Source organism: Labrus bergylta, chromosome 23 (assembly GCF_963930695.1).
Source record: "Labrus bergylta chromosome 23, fLabBer1.1, whole genome shotgun sequence".
Classification (NCBI taxonomy): Eukaryota; Metazoa; Chordata; class Actinopteri; order Labriformes; family Labridae; genus Labrus; species Labrus bergylta.
In genome coordinates, this window is record NC_089217.1 from 18,272,183 (window position 1) to 18,290,751 (window position 18,569).

The window sequence follows — 18,569 nt, forward strand, 5'->3', positions numbered from 1 at the left end:
TGTCATTGTTACTTTAGCACAATGTACAGGACATGTCCACTGCATTTGTAACACACATACAATAAGTAAAGTGCATGTACGCATGCATTTCTCATGAGACTAGAAACCTTTGGAGGATTCTTTAGAAAAACCCAAGAACTCCTCTTTCCAAAAATACTGTGCCTCGTCTTACTTGTTCAGGTATGACTGGTAGCTTATGGAGGCTGATGTTAGCCTGCTAGTTAACTGACTTAACAGATAGTTTTAGACACTTTTGCAATTGAACAAACTCGTACATCATATAGCCACTAGCATTGCTTAGCATCTTACAATTGCTTTTAAGACTTCCCGGCGGCTTTGGCTCAGTGGAAGAGTTGGTCGACTCCTAACCAGAAGGTCGGGGTTTCGATCTCCAGCTCCTGCAGCCACATGTCCAAGCAAGACACTCGAACCCAAGCTGCTCCGGCTTCAGCGCCGTATGAATGGATTAGCTTATACTGATGGACACTTTACACAGCAGCCTCTGACATCAGTGTGTGAATGTGTAGGTGTGACCTGTGGTGTAAAAGTGCTTTTGAGTAGTCAGAAGACTAGAAAAGTCCATTTACCATTTCTTTCTTATGTGCACATAACATGACAGATTTGCATAGGAATACATTCACCTGTTCTATTAGTTAAAGCTGACTTGCTTCTGACTTGTATAGCATAACGCTTTGGGGAAAGACTTTGCAGCAGTTGTACCGATAATACTCACAAGTATTAACTGGTTGCTGAATTTGATGATGTCATGACAGAAGGGTCACAGACTGGATTAGTGTAACAGCCTTGTGTCTCCCTGAATGTGAGCGTCTCACTGGCTGTACAAACAGAATGTAAACATACTGTAATGCAGACAGACACACATATCCACTTTACCTATTAGCCCCACATCGACTGCTACCTTTGTTTTCTTTCCTGTGGTTAATGTTTTCCTGGATTATTATTAAGACAGCCCTGTGAGATAATTAAAATCAAACTGTTGACACTGTACGTTTTGTAGCCATGGGGCAGCTGTCAGAGTTATGTTTAGCCATAAGCTCTCCCAGACAGTCCTGCTGGAGGAACAATGACTCATACTCACTTGATGAGTGTTTCTCAGCCTGCCTGTCCTCTGATGCACGGACTCAAATCCTGCAGAACGACGACGGTCATGATCTTTTCCTGTGCGTTGCGTCTGTGTAACACAGAAGCATTTGTCATCACAATCTGCCTCTATAGTTGGAAATCATGGTCTAATAATAGTAACACCACTGGATCTCCACACACTGTGGATTAGGGATAAATCAAATAGAGGATGTATTGCTGTCAAGAGAAAATAAAGCTCAAGGGTACAGTACATTCAGTAAGGGTCTTACATCACCCCACATACCGCTTTTGCTATGTCGTTGTGTTACAGCGCCCTCTTGTGGATGGTTCTTCTCATTGTTTGCACCATGTAAATTAGATTCATGGCTTGCTGTTTGTTGGTCATTCAGACCCGGATGGGGGACAGTTTCCTCCAGTTTAACTAGTCATCCAGCATCATAGTTCACATATTATAACATTAATGACATTGAATCATAAACATGGTTATGTTATCAACCTGTGCACACCTTATTACAGCAAATAGAATGAAGACAACAAAAAGATGCACCAGAATAAGCACAACCGCTCATTTTGGTCTAGGTCAATACATTGTCAACACACATACATGTAATACAAATACAAGTAATCAATGATTTTTGAAGATGTAGCTTTATAGTGTGTTTTTAACCGAGGGCTTTCACACTTAGAGAAAACTCCTGAATGCTCCTGATATTTGCAGGAAGACTGCTCAATTTTTCACTCGGAGTTTCTCTTGCTAGACCCCCTATTATGTTTTCTGCCCCCCCCCCCCCCCTCCTCTGACGAGGGTAGTCTCCAGCTGTGAGGTGGATATGTGAACTGCTAGGTCAGGATTATTTAAAGATCAGTCTTCATGTTCAGACAGATAAATACAGCAGAAATCAAGTATATCAAAGTGGGGCCTGGGACCCTCCCAGGGGTGGCACGGCAAGGGTTAACAAAAACAATTCACATCGCTTTTCACTGCTAGCAAGGCATGGCACATTTTGTGATGGAACTTCCAGGTGAATGTAAGGCTGATAATAAATCTACGTGGTATGTCAACATCACAAATGTGGAAGTTTCACCTTACAGCATCACTTTTAATTGCTTCCTCTTTAGAAGCCGCTTGCTAGTTTTTTAGTTTGTTTTTCACACGCTGAACTGATATTCTCTCCTCTTGCAGCCGATATTTGAGAAAACATTGAGAGTTTGTGTGCAAAGAGAGTGACTGACAGCGTGTTTAGTGTAAGCCGATACATGACGGCGGAGGGGATTGAAAATATTTTCATCTGCCAGAAGGGGAGCAGGAAGAAAAAGTTTGGGAACCAAAATGAATGACTTATTGGGATGTGTTTTTGTTTTGTCCATTATGTGGATTTTGGAGCTGGGAAATTAATTGAGTTTCAATTTCAGTTATGATTTCTGACTTCCCAAAATCATGAAAACAAGATTATGGAGATAACCCTTAACCTGGGCTGGAGACAACAGAAGGGGAGAAGGGACAAACAGCACGGTGTTGAGAATGTTTAAGTGTGATATATGCATGTGATTTCAGATGTTGTAAAGTCAAAGAGAAATCCTGTTTAATGATCGTGATCTCAATATTAATAATAATAAGAATTGGAATTTTGATCCTTGCCATAATCGAGCAGCCTTAGTGGCTTGTTGATGTTGTTTGTTTCATTGTTTTTATTTATTTATTAGTGCAGCTGTAAAGGCAGATAAAGGTGTAGGTCACTGATCACATTGTACCTTATCTAAGCCAGAAGGACTTGCTTTAAAAAATACATTTTCTGATTTAAATCAATTTTCTCATGAAAGATCTGATATTGATTCATAAAATCCACAGATCAATCTTTTAATAGGTTATAGTCCCTTTCCCCTCATCCATTCAAATCATATAGTCTTTCGTATTTCTGTGACCGAGGTGACTTAATAAGTACATTCATGTTACTGCTATGGGCAATTTTTGACCTTTTTAATATTATTTTTTTCTGAGAATCCTAATCATATTGAAACAGAATTGGTATTGTAACTTAAACATCCCTAAATTAATGGATATTGGGACCTTATGCATTGGATCGATTCAGACAATCAGTGGTGATGATACCAAGCCCTATAAGCCAGTTACATTTTCCATTCAGGAAAGATAATTAGACAAAACAAATGCAAAATGTTAAACATTAAGTTTCAAGAGTCCTAACACTTTGCGATAACATTTTATAGATTTTTTTTGTTTGAATGCAAAACAAATCAAAGTCATGTTAAACGTGCCAGTTTGGAAATATAATTTAATAGATTGAGTTGATTGATTATTAAAGTGTTAATTAAAAAGCTGAAAATGTAAAAACAATAACAAACACAAGTGGGGTTTTAAAGGATTACATTTCAGTTTTAGAAAAGGTAAACCCGTATTGAGTTTAAGGAGGAGCAGTATTTTGTTCTGGGATTCAAATGCTTGAAAACAAGATACCCATAATACTTGATGTTTCCAAATTTCAAACATGCTTAAATGTTAATTTTAACAGTAAGTGTTGAAGTCTTTTGGTCATATTTGAATAACATTCAATTATTATTGTGACAGCTAGTTGAACGTGTATGCATTCATTTTGTTGAGTTTTTTTCCCACCCTGTTAAATGAAGGCTGTGAGTCTAATCCCTACCACAAGAGGGAGTAAGCACAACATAGAAGTTATTACACAACACAGTTATTTGATTTCCCCTTTATGTCTTGATGTGTCTGTGTGTGTATGTGCATCATCGATGCAGCTTCATTACGAGCTTCTTCTTCTCACCTGCTGTCTCATATCTGGAATAAAACACTCCTGCCTGTCTTTGTGTTCATGAAGAATAGGACATGCCTCAGTGCACTCAGACTTGGTAGTATAAGAACGTATGCTGTGCTGTTGCCTGGTATGTGTCCTGCACAATGTGTGTCTGAATCATTTAAACATAAAAATAAAGAAAAAATCTTAGTTTCAAATATTTTCCGAGCTCGTCTTTGATGAACGTGATGAACTACAAAGCAACAGTCTGCAAAGCTGCAAGCACACGTGCTGTCTGTACAAGAGACTGCATCTGTAAAGCATGAGAGCTTTTTTTCTCTGATCCACGACTCCATGCAGCAAAGAAATGGGTATCCATGGCAACTGATATTTTGCTTGCGCTTGCCCTTTGTAAATGCGTCAGTGTGATGACAGTGTGTGGATCCCTTCATTCATGTTTTAGGATGCTGTAGTTATTGTCTTGGTATTTACTGCTGGATGAGATGTCTGAGATATTTCACTGGGCTTCAGTTGTGAGTTTAATTCAGACTCCAGAGTTATGAGGTGATGATTGTCGCAGTGACACATTTATATCTGGAATCAGATCATGATTGGAGTTGTGTGAAAATTTGCACTTGAGGTGCGAAGATTGACGAGGAATATTCTGATTGTATTGAGAGAACATCTGTCCACATTTATGAACAAGTAATCACTCTAATACTCTTCATTACATGGGTATATAATGTTCCAAAGGTTTTGTATGTAAAGATGAATACATTGCAAAACAAACCTAACTGTAGGTCTTGTATTTGTCTAAAGTGTTGCATAACTAATAAATCAACATGTGTTGAGAATGGCTACAGGAACTCAGGAGGTCACATACACACCACAGGCAAAAAGCTGTTTTTACAGCATAAATTAACATGTTTACAGCCTGGAACAAAAAACTAAATAGGTCTGATTAGTTATTGTCATCACTGGCACACACTGTACGGGGGTGAATTTTTTTAAACGGCTCTGTTTTGATTTTGAAAACAATAGGTATTAGGCATGTAGCTGACATGATTGACAGGTGGGCGTGATGCAACAGTTCTTCAAGAAGCTTAAAACCCGCCTCAGCTCCAGCTCTCAGCCTGTCGATAAGTTGACTGAAAGTTAGACTGAGACAGGATTTCCAACATGGCGTCTGCTGCTGATGATCCTCCAGAGCCCCCTGCAGGAACAGATGGGTGACGTCACTCAGGCTTCGTCCATTAATATTTACAGTTTATAATTGCTCCTTTGAAATAAATGTAGAAAATAAGTTATTCTTCATGAGAGACGATGGTAGCAGAGAAACAATTTTAGGAATGCAGAAAAGCAGTGAATGCACTTCTGTCAGTCTGGATTATGATGAAGCAACAGACATAAAAATGTAGAGGCCAGAGTATCCAGACTGTGACACATATTTGGAAGTCTAACCAACTCCTGATGTGTTTTGGATTCATTCTGTTTGTTGTTCCAAATCAACCTGGGTATGACAAAAATAAGTCAGGGCTTTTAGTGCCCAAATGGTTATTTATAGCATACATTTGTGTGTAACTAGTTTTGCAGAGTGCTTTCATAATCAAGCTGGCAGTTTGAATTATTTAGTTGAGTCTGAGTTTTGTTGCATCATCACATACGCACAGACAAACTCTGGTGTCAGGCTGCCAAGTGAGCTTTTTATCGTTCTTTATGACTCATGGAGAACAGAAATAAAACCGGGAGGCCGTTTGATAAGGCGTCTTCAATCAGCTTTGTAGACTATCTCGCTTTAACCGCCTTTCCCTGATTTACTGTCCTGTCTCCAGGTAAACAGAAAGTCTGCCGACAGGACGGTACTGTGGGAGAAGTATGTGATGAAAAGCAGTGAGATAGTGAGAGAATCGAGAAAAGAAAGGGGAGTACAAAAGTTGAATTGGAGTGAGTTGAACGGCGGAGTGCAAGGTAGTGCAGGAGGATGACTGAGCAGGTGGGGTCACCATGGATTTAAGCTCAGCCTCAGGGATTATGCTCCACCAGACGGCGTTAACAACACGGAGGGGGCTGGTCTTATCAGCAACCTCAGCCACTGGCTGTCATGCGTTCCTTTTTTCCGTTTACACTCCCATCCAATGAGTCGCTGAGCCCTGAGAGGTCCGAACGCACTCGTATCAGAGATATTTTCTGTTGATTGTGTTGAAGTTAAAGAAAGACTGGGTGAAGATGATAGAGGATGTGTTGGCCGTCGGGCCTGAGATGCTCGGACGGCCGAACGCTTGCCTGGCCTGACAAAATGGGGATTTAAACCTGGAGGGATAGTAGCATGATTTTTTTGAGATTACAGTCCTGTCAACACATGACCTTGGGACAGTTTTCCTTTCAAGTTTTAGTCTGAAAAGAAAGCAAGGTACAGTATCTAGTAGCAACGCTGGAAAACTAGCACTTAATGTTTTTCCAGTTCTCATTCCCTTCCTCCTCTTCCAAGAAGATTTCTGATCTGTGCTGGCCTTCTGTGTTGAGCTTTTAACTTGTGCTTTTACTGTAGAGGCTTCTCATGAGGACAGAACGAAGACCACACCAGTGTTCAGTGGCTGTTACGAACTAAAGTTGTCATTTGGACTGTCTGTTCTTTAACGTGCCTGCTTGTACTTACAGTGCGACTTCAAGAAGAGCAATACATCAGAAGACGCCTTCAGGCTAATGTCAAAAAGCCTCTTTGTTGCAGAGCTAATCCCAGGCTTACAGGGTCTCTTTGTAGCCTTTATGTAAGACTATATATGTCTGTCCGCTCGTCTGCAGTGGGTGTATCACTTGCACTGCATGGTATCGGATGAATTGCAGCTCCTGGGTTACTGTGTCATAGTTTGTCTGCAGTATGGTCACGTTTTTGGGCCTGATGTGTGATTCTGAAGACTCTTATGTGAGCTTATTGTTGTCTTTAAACTCTTTTATTCAAGTTGTGCATGACAGCAAAGCAAGATGATTGTCCTTTGGTGGTTTTGAAATATACATTTTGAAATATACATCAGTGTTCTTGAGTTGCTGATTTCATTTTAAAGTTTTTTTTATTGTTTTCCAACATCATTATATCTAATGTTGTCTCTTCCGTAAGCAGTATATTTCCGTGTAAACTTGGTCTTTGATTTAAGCTATTTGGTAAAGGAAGTGCATATATAAGTGTGAGAATCCGTAGTTGTACTAGCAGCTGTTAAAGGCTGTACTGTACTGTACTGTGAGGCTTTAAGCTGGATCCCCACAAGATGTTATCCTGCACATGGTGACCATGCTAACATGCTGATGTTAAGCAGGTGTGATGTTTGTAAAGCTGACAATTTAAAATTGGCTTGTGCATACAGTTGCAGTTTGCTAATTGCTTTAGTTGTAGCCTAAACACATTCTCAGGTGCACATGTTTGCAGCAACAAACCACGATAATTAATCAAAAGTTACTTTAGTTATAGCTCATCTAAAAAGACAGCTGAGACAAAAGGGAAAGTAAAGTACAGGATCTCTTTTTTATTGACCTGATGAAGGTGCTATGGTTTACCTGATTGAATCTGTCCCACCTGTTTTAATCCCCACTCAGACTGTTTTGCTGCAGACAAACTAGGGTTGTCACAATGCCAGATTTTTTAAAACTCTGATACCGTTTTAAGTTAAATATGTAACGTTATTGACATCGGTTTTTATACCATGGCATGAAAAATAGAAGTTCCAAGCACCCAATTAACGTTAATTTCTTGTTTTTCATCACCTTATTTAAAGGAAGGTGTTCGAACATCCAACAAGTTTATGAAGTAGGAGCGTAGGAAATCAAACTATCGCATTCAAAAGACAGAATCCCGCACACTACTCTTCTTCGGCATCAGCAATTCGGTCCCTCTGAACCTTTATCAAGTGTGTCAAGAGGGGCCGAAGTGTTGTAATTGTTTCTAATGAATTGGTGATGCCGAGCAACAGTAGTCTGCAGGATTTTCTCTTTAGAATGTGATTCTTTTTAACAACCCTCCAAAAAATAAAACAACAACTCATGCACATTGTGTAAATTACAAAACACATTTTCCAAATTTAGACAGTGTTCCGTCTCTCCCGCTCACTGCAAATTTTGGTAAAAAATATTGATCTGTAGTTTTTTCATTCAATTAATCATAAAAACAATCATTTTCAAAAAGAAAAGTATTGAATATCGATTGGTCAGTGCAATCAATCAAATGTCCTGGCAGTCCATGCACTATAGATTTCATACAGACATCAAAGCTTTGAAAAGATCAGCTTATGTTAATAGATCTAAAGACACCAGTGCGGCTTATGAGTGTGAGCAACTGTCTGGGATCAAGGATCTAAATCTACAAATAATTTCGGCCCAATTCGTAGGAATCAATGCCTGTCTTGGGTTACTTTTCCACAGGGCTGCGATAGACCTCCCTAACCCCTCAGCTAGCTTATCTGGAGTGCCAGTTCTACCTTTACCCGACACCAGCTCACTTGATACACATGACACATAAGGCATTGGAGCAGGTAGACGCTGGGCACAAGTAACTCCATCTAGCCAGTTAAGCCAAACAGCTGATATTCAAAACATGCCCACATTTGTGTTTTGTGAGCTTTAATGGTCCTCCAGCGGTGAATTAAACTATTTGTTGACAGTGAAAAGGGTTTTTTCTTTTTGCCTGCATTCGTTTATTTTGAGTGCAAAAATCAAAATGTTAGTCCGTGGGAAGGCAGGAGGCAGAGTGGATGACAGACTGAAAGCCGACAGAATGTTTACAGTGGGTTAAAGCCATGCTAAGCTATGGATTAGCGCTGTTTGTTCAGTAATTGAATAAGATGAGGTTGGGATTTTAGCCAAGAGTCAATTCAATAGTCAGACCTAACTCAACTAGAAATAACTTTAGACATGGCCCAGATGATGGCTATACTTAGCACGTTTCTCTCAAATGCTATTGGAGCAGCAGAGATGGACTTTTCTTCTGTTGGCAGGTTAATTAGGTCTGGGATCTGAATCCTACATCCAGAACTAATTACCTGTGATAATTAAAGTGCAGTTGAGTCATATAGAAACAGATGAAGATTTATCAGCTTTAACTTGGAGCCTTACCTATCTCAGAGAGTTATGATGTGTCTCTCTCAGGGCTAGCTTAGATTTAAAAAAAGTTTCCATGGAGAGTATTTATGATGCAAGGCCAGCAGCTTTTTTATTTTATTTAATTGAGATCATAAATGAAGGACATGTCAGGCGAGAGGAAGATAAATGTGCCACTGGATTGTTAATGCTCATCAGCAGTACGACCGCAGGGCACAGATGGCCTAGCAGTTAGGAAGTTAGTCCTCCAAGCAGGTAGCATAGGTTCAAGTCCCACCTGTGGCTTCTTTCCCTCATGTCATTCCACACTCTTCCGATGTCCTACTCTATCCACCGTCCTATCAAATTAAGGCAAAAAGCCCAAAAATAAACCTTTAAAAAAACAACATTACGATTGCAGACATGTGCAGATAGTTTTTCAAGAAAAAGGCCCATGCCCAGTTTATCTGTTTGTGTAGCCATACAGCAAACAGCTTCTGCCTTTGCACAGTTAATTTGACTTCACCAAGTCTGGTAAAATGTGACAAATTAGCTTCATGATATATTATGAACTCTCAAAGCCTTCAGCACAGCAAACTTAAAAAGTTTAGCTTTTTAACAGAGAAAAAAATTAACAACATGAGCCTTATTTAATTCCTCCAAAATACAGCTGCATTTTGAGATAACATTTCTTGGAAACCTTGTCCTCAGTGCGTCACAGATGTCTGCAAACAAGGCAGTTTACAGTCAGCTCCACCTGCCCTGCTGCAGACAAAGCATCTGTTTCCAGCAATATTTATTGTGCTCAGGGGAAGCACGTCGATATCGCTGCATTCAACACCACCACACTGGAGACTTTTTTTTTGTTTTTGACCCTCCAGCTGAAGACTTGAATACAGTAAATAAAGTCTGGCAAGATGAACTTGAATTTGGAACTTTCCTGCAGCTATTTGCTTGGAAGTAAATTACGTTTATTTGACTTCTGGTGTGATTAAGTGCTTCGTTCTGTCCTCATCTGAGCTGTCTCTTTGTGATGTGTTTGTGTGTGGGTGTGCAGTCTAATGCTTAGCAGTCCCTGTTTACCAGCACTGTTACCTGAGAGATGAAGACAGGACAATAATGTCTGGATAAGAACAAAGCAGAGCATGAACATACTGCCTCATAAAGGGACAGCTTCACAGCTTTTAATATGGATATTTATTGATAACTTTTGCTCTGTGTAGGCCAACAACCTGTAAGATGCTGATGGAGGAGTCTGCGTTCTTTTGTTCAGAGCTTAAACCACAGCATCTAAAGTGCCAGTATGTATTCATGGGCCTTTTTTAGATTGGTAAACCCACACCAGACTGGGAAATGACTGTGTGTTCTTCAGACTGTAAGATTGTCCACCCACAGAAAGCAAGGCCTGCTGCCTGCCTGATAAAGCTATAAACAAAGTAGGCATCACTCGGTCCTGGATCGTACACAACAGCGGAAAAACATCTGCAGCTAGGCAGTTAGGAAGCTAGGAATTTTGTACTCAATTTTGGCTGAAAAATACAGATTTTAAGAGGAAAATTTGCAATGTTAGGAATGGAAAAGGCATTTAATTTTTCTCCTTGCATAACATCCCCATCAGTTATAACCTGAAAACTACTATTTTTCCTTGCGTCCATACAAAAGGAAATGAGACAAACATAGAAGTAAAACAAGCCACAACATCAGCAAAGAAACAAGAATGAGAAACCCAATTTAAACAAACTTGTGCGTAAACTTTGCTTTTATTTTACTTTGCAAAGTTACTCAGAAGACTGCTACCTATTAGCAAATATATTTTAAAGGTCATTAAACATACTCAGATGTTTTTAGTGGCCCACTTTCTGCTCAGCAGTGATTCTCTGATGCTCTTACAGCTTTTACAGTTCTGAAAGTATTATCAACAATTGAGTCAGAGCTTGCTCAGCTGCACAAACTACATTAGGATGCAATCCTAGTCACTCCAATCCATGCATTTATTTCTGCCGTAAGTCATATTAGGGGATAACTGGAAAAACTAAATGTCCATCTGAATATGTCTGTGATAGGCCAATGTGTGCAAGTAATAACAAACAACCGGTACAGCTTCAGGTACTAATGTCAATATGAGCCTATCACATTAACGTGGCGGTATGAGGAGCAGCTAATCTGACGTTTTACTGTTCCTCCAGCCAAAAGGAGAATATTGACTTTGAGTGTAACGGCCTGTGAGTTCTTGAAAGACGATAAAGACTTTATGTAAGTGCAGGCCATTAACTATTTACCATATCGGCATCTGCTTACATGTTATCCTATATACAATGATTTAGACTTCTATTGTCTGAGCAGCATAGAGCAGAAAAAGATGCTTGAAGATGAAATGGAGCTGTCCTGCTGAGCATGCTCTGACTTCTTTGTTTACAATGCTTTTGGCAAGAAGAAGCATGGAGTAAGTCTTCAAAAGTTTCTTACAGTTGGCCATCATCAGCAATGAAAGCTGCCATCGCACTTGGCGGGCACTTAGCAGCAGCTTGAGTGCATGTCTCTGCGTGTTACAAATTCCCACGTGATGTGTGGCAGTTTAAAATCCTCCTGTGTATATTTTTTTTGGTCACATTAATATGAAGAAGAATTGTAGACGTCATAGACGTGCCAACACAATGACTCATCCAATGAAGTAAGACGGAAGAGCTGTGAAGTGTCCCTTTTGTATTTTAAAATCATGAATTAAAAATGTAGCCAGAGAGAGATGAGATGAGATGTTGAACATGAGGGCTTTTTTCAAGCTAAGATGCAGCTCTCCCACCCATCCGGAGGAGAGGGAGTAGGAGGGGCTCAGCTTGTTATTAAGTACTTAGAGGCTGCTGCTTTCACACACACTCAGCGAGCAGAGAGCCAGAGCGTATGTGAGTGAGTGAGGGAGGGAGGGAGCAGTCGACTGAAGGAAGCGTAGAGGAAAGCAGCATACTGCGCTGCTCCAATGCCTGCTGTCTGAGCTTCAGTGTGAGTGTCTGTCTGTGTGTGTTTGTTTTTGTGTGTGTGCTGATGGGATTTTTTCGCCTGGCTCCCTATAGCTGAGTGGGACGGATCGAACACTTTCCCCGACCCCCCTCGACCTTCTACCCTTTAGTTTCCTTACTACTCCCCACTCCCTCCTCCCCCCCGTCGTCCCACACTCCGAGGGAGATCCCGTCGGCCCCATGATGAAAGAGGAGGGCATGCTGAGTCGCCGCCGTTTCTCCACCTGCGGCGGGACGGCGTCACTTCGACCGCCACACCCAGACGGACGCAAACTCATCCGCAATGCCTCCTTCGGGGGCTATAACGAGCTGTCACCCATCTCGCTGCCAGGTTGGTGTAAGATCACATGAAGACGGTGCTTTGCAGAGCGCTGTGGCACAAAAGTGTTTGGCTGTGTAAACGTGTCTGATAGTTTCTCTTCTGTGGCTGCTAACTTGTTGTTCTCGTTCATTGTTGAATGGCAGGAGCTTGCATTGGACGACTCTTTCACACTTGCAGTGAAAAAGTGTTCTCGTACAACACTGTGAGCTTGTACTTGCTCAGCTGATTTGTGTCCACCTGGTCTTAGGTTTCAGAGAATTTGTCGTGAATTCAGCGAGTTCAGAGAGTTCTTGTGTTTCTGTAACAAAAGCACATTGTTCTTTTTTAGCAGGCACAAAGAAAACCGAACCACATGAACAAAAGTGAAGGCACAGCTTTAGCTCACTGTATGTATGCTTTATGCAGGATAAAATGTAATCATTTCTCAGTAACATAATTGATCTTCAAACACTTTATTAATCCTATTAGAGGCAATTGGAGTGCAGCGGCTTTTACATAAAAACATCCAAAAGGCAGTGACTTCAAAGCAACAGATGAATAATATATAGTGGGGAAATAGTTTGTTTTTACAATCTGATTAAAAAAAAAATAATAATCAACTGGTAATACTGAATTCAAGTCAATCTGAATATGTACGTCTGCACTTTTCTGCCAGAAATTCGATGCTTTAATGGTATCATAACTGTATATAATTTTTATATCGCTTTTCCAAAAGAAGGTCACATTTTTTAGCACCTAATTGTGGAAACAGCTCTTAAGCATCGAGTTTCTTATGGCCACGTTAGAGTGACATTTGAAGGCTAATGTTGATAGGAAGTGCATGTGGGGGCTTCATGCAGCGTTTTATAAAAGTGCATTGTACTTGAATACACAGGATGTTTTTTTCCCTTCTCAAAAAGCCCTCAACCCGTTGCCAGTAATCGAGGATGGAGACATCTGTTTCTAAGCAACATCCAACATTTGGATTCTGTGTAGTTTGTGTCCCCCTCAGAAAGTGGAAGCTGACAAGTTGTGCTAATTTCCACATTGAAAGTGGAGCCTAATTAACACAGCTTGCTAAAGTTAGCAGTGATTTCCACTTCTCATGTTATTTTCACACCAGCTCAATCATCTGCAGCTGTATGTACACGTCACAGAGAGAGGTTGTGTCTAGTGTTGATTTGTTTTTTCTCATGGTTCAAGATAAAGGGAAATTTAATGAGCCAAACGTGCAAAGGAGGATTCTCCTGATATCTTAGAAATTCTGTTTCTTACCTTGCTATTCAAATGACAACAAAGTGAAACTTGTAGTCAAAGATAAGACAAAAGGCAACAGCTAACAATGCTGCCCTAAAGCTGGTTAAATGCCTTTGCTTATTTTACAAATGCTATTTTATTGTGTTGAGTATTGGGGCAGATAATAAGAAACTTAGTTTGTTCTGATTTAAGATGCCCCTGTGGACTAAAGACGTGCATTTGCACTCCCAGGCCACATTTTCATTTTTGGGGGATTTAGAGACAATTTTTTTCATTTGAGATCAGCTTCTGCAAGATGCATACGGTAACTGTGTGTACCCCTTAATGTTTGTGTGTGGTATTCCTCAAGAAACATCTCCTGCAACTCCCCTTTCACTAACATATAATTGTGTTGGAAAATTCGCCAGGGAAGATGGACCCGTTGACAGTGACTTGCTCAGAATAGATATTTAGATATCGTCAGTCCTCTTCAGTGATCGTCTGGTTTGTAAAGTTGTTGGTCAAAAAGACTCAACACTGTTATATATCCAAGATATTATCATAAACTTAGTAAGGTTGTCACAATGCCATATTTTTTAACTTTGAAACGATTCCTTTAAATAGTCGAACAATATTGATCCTAGCCCACCCAATGTCAGATAATTTCCTTTTAATTACCAAAATATGCACGCAATCACCTGCTAACTTTGTGATTTACACAACCAAAAGGTTGCCAATGTTAAGCCAACATGAACTTGGCTTAACAAATGTCACTGCGTTATAATTTAAATACTTTTTTCTGTGTGAGGACTTGCTCTGCTTGCTTTGAGACTCAAGGTCTCTCTCTCCTTTTTGTTAACAAATAGGGACCATTGGGGGGGCTTTTGCAGTTTCAACAGGGTTGTGCAAACTAATGCATATGAAGGCTAAGACCTCAGAGCAGGTGCTTTGTTTTTACTCAGGTTACAGTGATACCTCTATGAGAGAGGAAGGTCTGATCCTCATTTTAAAAAAGTACATTAAAGCCTACAGGACAGTAGGGATTAAATTACTTCAGAGTACTTTTCTAAAAATGCCTTCCTCTGTGATCTTTACTTTGTTTGTCCTGCTGAAAAGGACACAGACAGCTTCTGACAGCTGGCAGCCCCCTGCAGCTCTGAAAGACTGGATGTTCCCTGTTCCACCTTTGCAGAGAACTGTTTTAAACCTTATTAATCCAGGAAAGGCTGACTGTGCACAACCGCTGCCACACTTTCATGCAGTAACTCAGACAGACATGTCCTAGCACAACCTCAGAGCTCTGCTGTTTGCCGATGAGCTGCTCCGTTAGATAAGTGCCTTGCTCGAGGGCCTCTTAACCACACTCGTTTACTGTGTAGTGATTGGTCATCATTTCTTTCTCAGACCTTTCCATGTCTGGGGATTCAGGCGGCTGACCTTTTAACCACAAGCCCGCTTCTTTCCCCTACAAACAACTTCTCCTCGAGCGTTACAGAAACTTTATCTGCAAGACATCGTCTGAGTCATGGTTTTTTCCACACAGTCACTTCCCAGCCTTCTGCTCTATTTGTGCTTATTTTAGACTCGGGAGAAAACTGGTGCAGGCAGGTTGCACTGACTCACTTTTTATTTTGTTTGTACCTTCTCTGCATCTATGTTCATATCCACGTCAGCTCGACAGAGTAGTCTGCTAACATGACTCTGTACTCTTTCTCAGCTTTTAGATATTCAGGTCCGTACTCTTTCAGTCAGTGTGTCATGAAAAAAAGTCCCTTAAGTGACTCTGTGTATTTTTTGTCAAAAGCTCTACTTGGTAATGCTTGCTTGTAAACTTACCTGCGGACACCATAGCATGTTTGTGCACTGCGTTCTGCCTGCACCGTGCGGCGTGCACATCATTGCTAACCCTGCCCTCTTTAGTCAACTCTAGACAGTAACCTTTAGGTTCCACTGCACATGCCACAGTACAACTCAGGCGGGTCCCAGAAGTGCCACTATGCTCTGCTCGACTTGAAATATTTGCAGAGCATTTTATATGAAGCTTCTTCCTGCATGCAGAGGAGATAGACCCGGACAGGAAGTCAGACCCATCGAACGCAAAGAGCAGCCGGTCAATTTTGTAATAAAAAACCATGTACAGACTGTGGGTCGTATACCCCATCAATATATCAATTACGTCAAAACAGGCACCAATAGAACAGAAAATTTACCTCAGAAAGGCAAAGTTAAATGTTGGTTGTATGTTATTCCTGTGTGATCTTCTGGACTAGCAAAACCAGCTGGGCTTCGCTCGGCTTCAGAAACGTTTCCAGTATGGTATGACACACGCCGTTGGAAAGAACGAAACCATGCTGGCACCGACAGAAAGCAGTGCACAAAGATGCTTTGTGAAGATGCTAAATGATTTGCGATAGCTCCAATTCCTACTAAGTTTTTTTTATAGCAATATCCCAATTCTTTTGATTTCCTACCGTGGAAAAATAGACTTGCTAAAGCCGTTGTTATTCAGTCACTAAAAAAGTTATTAGCAATTACTTTAAAAGTTTTGTAGTAAGATTTTGATTGTAGTTACAAGTTAAAATGCAAAACTCACAGAAATGTTTTTATGATTCTAGCTTCAAGAAATGACCAAGGTGACAAAAAAATCCCCTTTGTGTCAAAGCCAGTATGGCAGAAATGAGAACATTTAAGTTGCAATTATGTTGAAAACACATTTGTGATGATAGGAGGATCAAGTGAGGAGGCATGTAAAATGGAATAGGATCTCTTACAGAACCTTGTGGAACACCAACAAAATAATTCAGTTAGGAGAGAGAAAATGGCTCTAAATATGACAAACCTTATTTTTCTGGTGTCATTAAGGGGTCAAACATTTATTTTTAACTCTCCCTAACCTTCTTGTCTACTGTATGTCAGAATAGGACAAAAATTTGCATCATTGACTTTGACAAAGGCAAAGGATCAAGCCAGCGTCTGACAGTAAACCTGGCCTTGTTGAACTAGAAATAGAACACCCACACAAAACAACTCCATGGTAATACAACCTGCCTAATGCCCCCTCTCTCATCAAGACAGCTGTTGGAAATGTCACCTCTACCAAGAGATGATCTGATTTTGTCCCTTTAAGCTTCCTGTGTTGACAGAATGAAGGTAAACTATCCTTAAATGCAACTTTATCTCAGTTGTTGTCATGTTCGTGCAATATTGTCTGCACAGAAAAAAAAAGGACAGAGATGATGCCAGGAGAAAAAAAAAACATGAAGGACTTGGGCTCAGCTGCATGAGTGTGAACTACCGTGATGACCCACAAACTAATTACTAATAAATATTACATTTTGTTGTCTGGCAGAGCGGATGCACCCTTTCATGATTACCTTGCACTTTCCGTTGGGTTGTTTACTGTTGAGCCTCTGTAGCCAGGGAATAGCTGCAAAGGAAGTTGATGTAAAGGTTAAAGAGGGGGGCCTTTATACAGCTGATAAGGGAGTTGAAAAAGCTTTACACTGTAGTGGCTAATAATAAGATGGAATCATGGCTCTTCTGGGGTCGGCATCACTTGACATACATCCATCTCTGACCATTAAGATCCTATAAGACAAGAGATTGAGACCAGAGGTGGCCTTTAGGTTGGATGAGAAGGACCTGCAGGGCTTTTAAAGTCGATGAGATGACCTTTAAATTTATCGACAATGGACTTCAGCCATTTATACTCACAACGACTTTAGAGATTTCAGAAAGTGTTGTTTCGTGTCCTCTATGACTCTGAAAGAGCTTTTCTAAGAATCTGAAAAAGAATTCTGATAATGTCATAATTTTCAGTTAACCTTGTACCTAATGCATTAGTGATTCTTATTCTTTTAGTAGTCTTTTTGCTTGTTTAGCACAGTGAAAAATGTTTACTGGTGATCTCGCAGTCTTTTAACATTTACTTTTATTGACGTTTCACGAAGTAGTTTGTAGTATGTTTAATTTCTGCTGCTATGACGGCATCCCAACCATCATAGCAGCCCTGCAGAAGTTACAGTCAACTATTTTCATTAGAAACCTATTGTTTCCCTTGTAACTTGAAACATTACAAATAGAGCAAAACCATGTTGCTTAATATATGCTCCTTTGTTGCAGTTTCATCTTACCCAGTTTTCCTTTGGTGATGGTCGATATGTCTTCATCCTTCATTACTTTAAATAAAGATTAACAGTCTGATCTAGGCCACCTGTAATTATCAAATCACAATCAGTTAGATTTTCCTATTAGTATCAAATGTCCTTTGACAAATGAGTCATTTTTTCATATTTATGATTTTGAGCCCAAAAAACTAATGACACTGTTGCCATGGCAGGTTTTCAGCAAGCTCAAACTGCCAATTTTCTCCCTTAAATTGAGTAACTTGGCCGGCAGCTTCTCCCCTCCATTTATTGTTCTGAGGTCACCAGTTGCCATGGAAACCTTCACTCTTCCTACACATTAAAGCAGCACCATTAAGCAATTAATTATTTTGAATCATTGTATAAAGTAAAGTGTAAACATCTTGGTATTTTAATGTTTCACAAAAATGAGCTTAAAATAAATGTGACTAAAATAATCTTGGTTCAATCTGTGGTGTGGGAGTTGAAAACACCAGCAGCAGCTCCACATAGACTGCCTTGGAGCTTTCCCAACTAGAAATAATAAACCAGTTTTGGAGCGTTCAGTGTTCAGGCTTTCCATTTTAGAGCCATGGCCAATTATTTTGCTGTGAGAAGTTTGGAATAATAAGAGACCCAACAGGGTCTAATCTTGTTTTACCATACTTGGCTTGAAAATAAGCTGTCTTTGGTGGGAGGTGTGCTTTACTTTAGCATTTACTGTATTATGATGTAGATGGGTTTAGATGATTTCAGGTCTGAGTAGCTGAATCTACTAGTAGGAAATCTTCAAAGTCAATTCAAGTGATGTTTTTAAGGGATATTTCTATCAAGGTATTATTATTGAAAGGTCACATATTATGCAAAATACACTTTACTATGTATTTCTAAAACTAATATGTGCCTCTATTCAGTCTACAAACCCCCCAATCATGAGATTGTGCTCAAACAGGCCGTTTGG

General features: G+C 40.1%; 1 protein-coding gene across 9 annotated transcripts in view; it reads left to right on the top strand.

The window, feature by feature from the left end:
• The window catches only part of osbpl8 (oxysterol binding protein-like 8), a 109,306-nt gene that overhangs the window by 56,284 nt on the left and 34,453 nt on the right, over positions 1–18,569 (top strand). Inside the window, exons 1-2 of one of the 9 annotated variants that reach the window (XM_065951100.1) lie at positions 6,031–6,279; positions 12,002–12,278. The exons of 6 other annotated variants lie outside the window; for them this stretch is intronic. In XM_065951100.1, coding sequence (XP_065807172.1) covers positions 12,128–12,278 — 151 coding nt within the window. In that variant the 5' untranslated portion in view covers positions 6,031–6,279; positions 12,002–12,127. Of the gene's footprint in view, positions 1–6,030; positions 6,280–11,801; positions 12,279–18,569 lie in introns of those variants that run through there. 2 more of the 9 variants (XM_020649521.3, XM_020649516.3) reach the window with 2 other exon arrangements.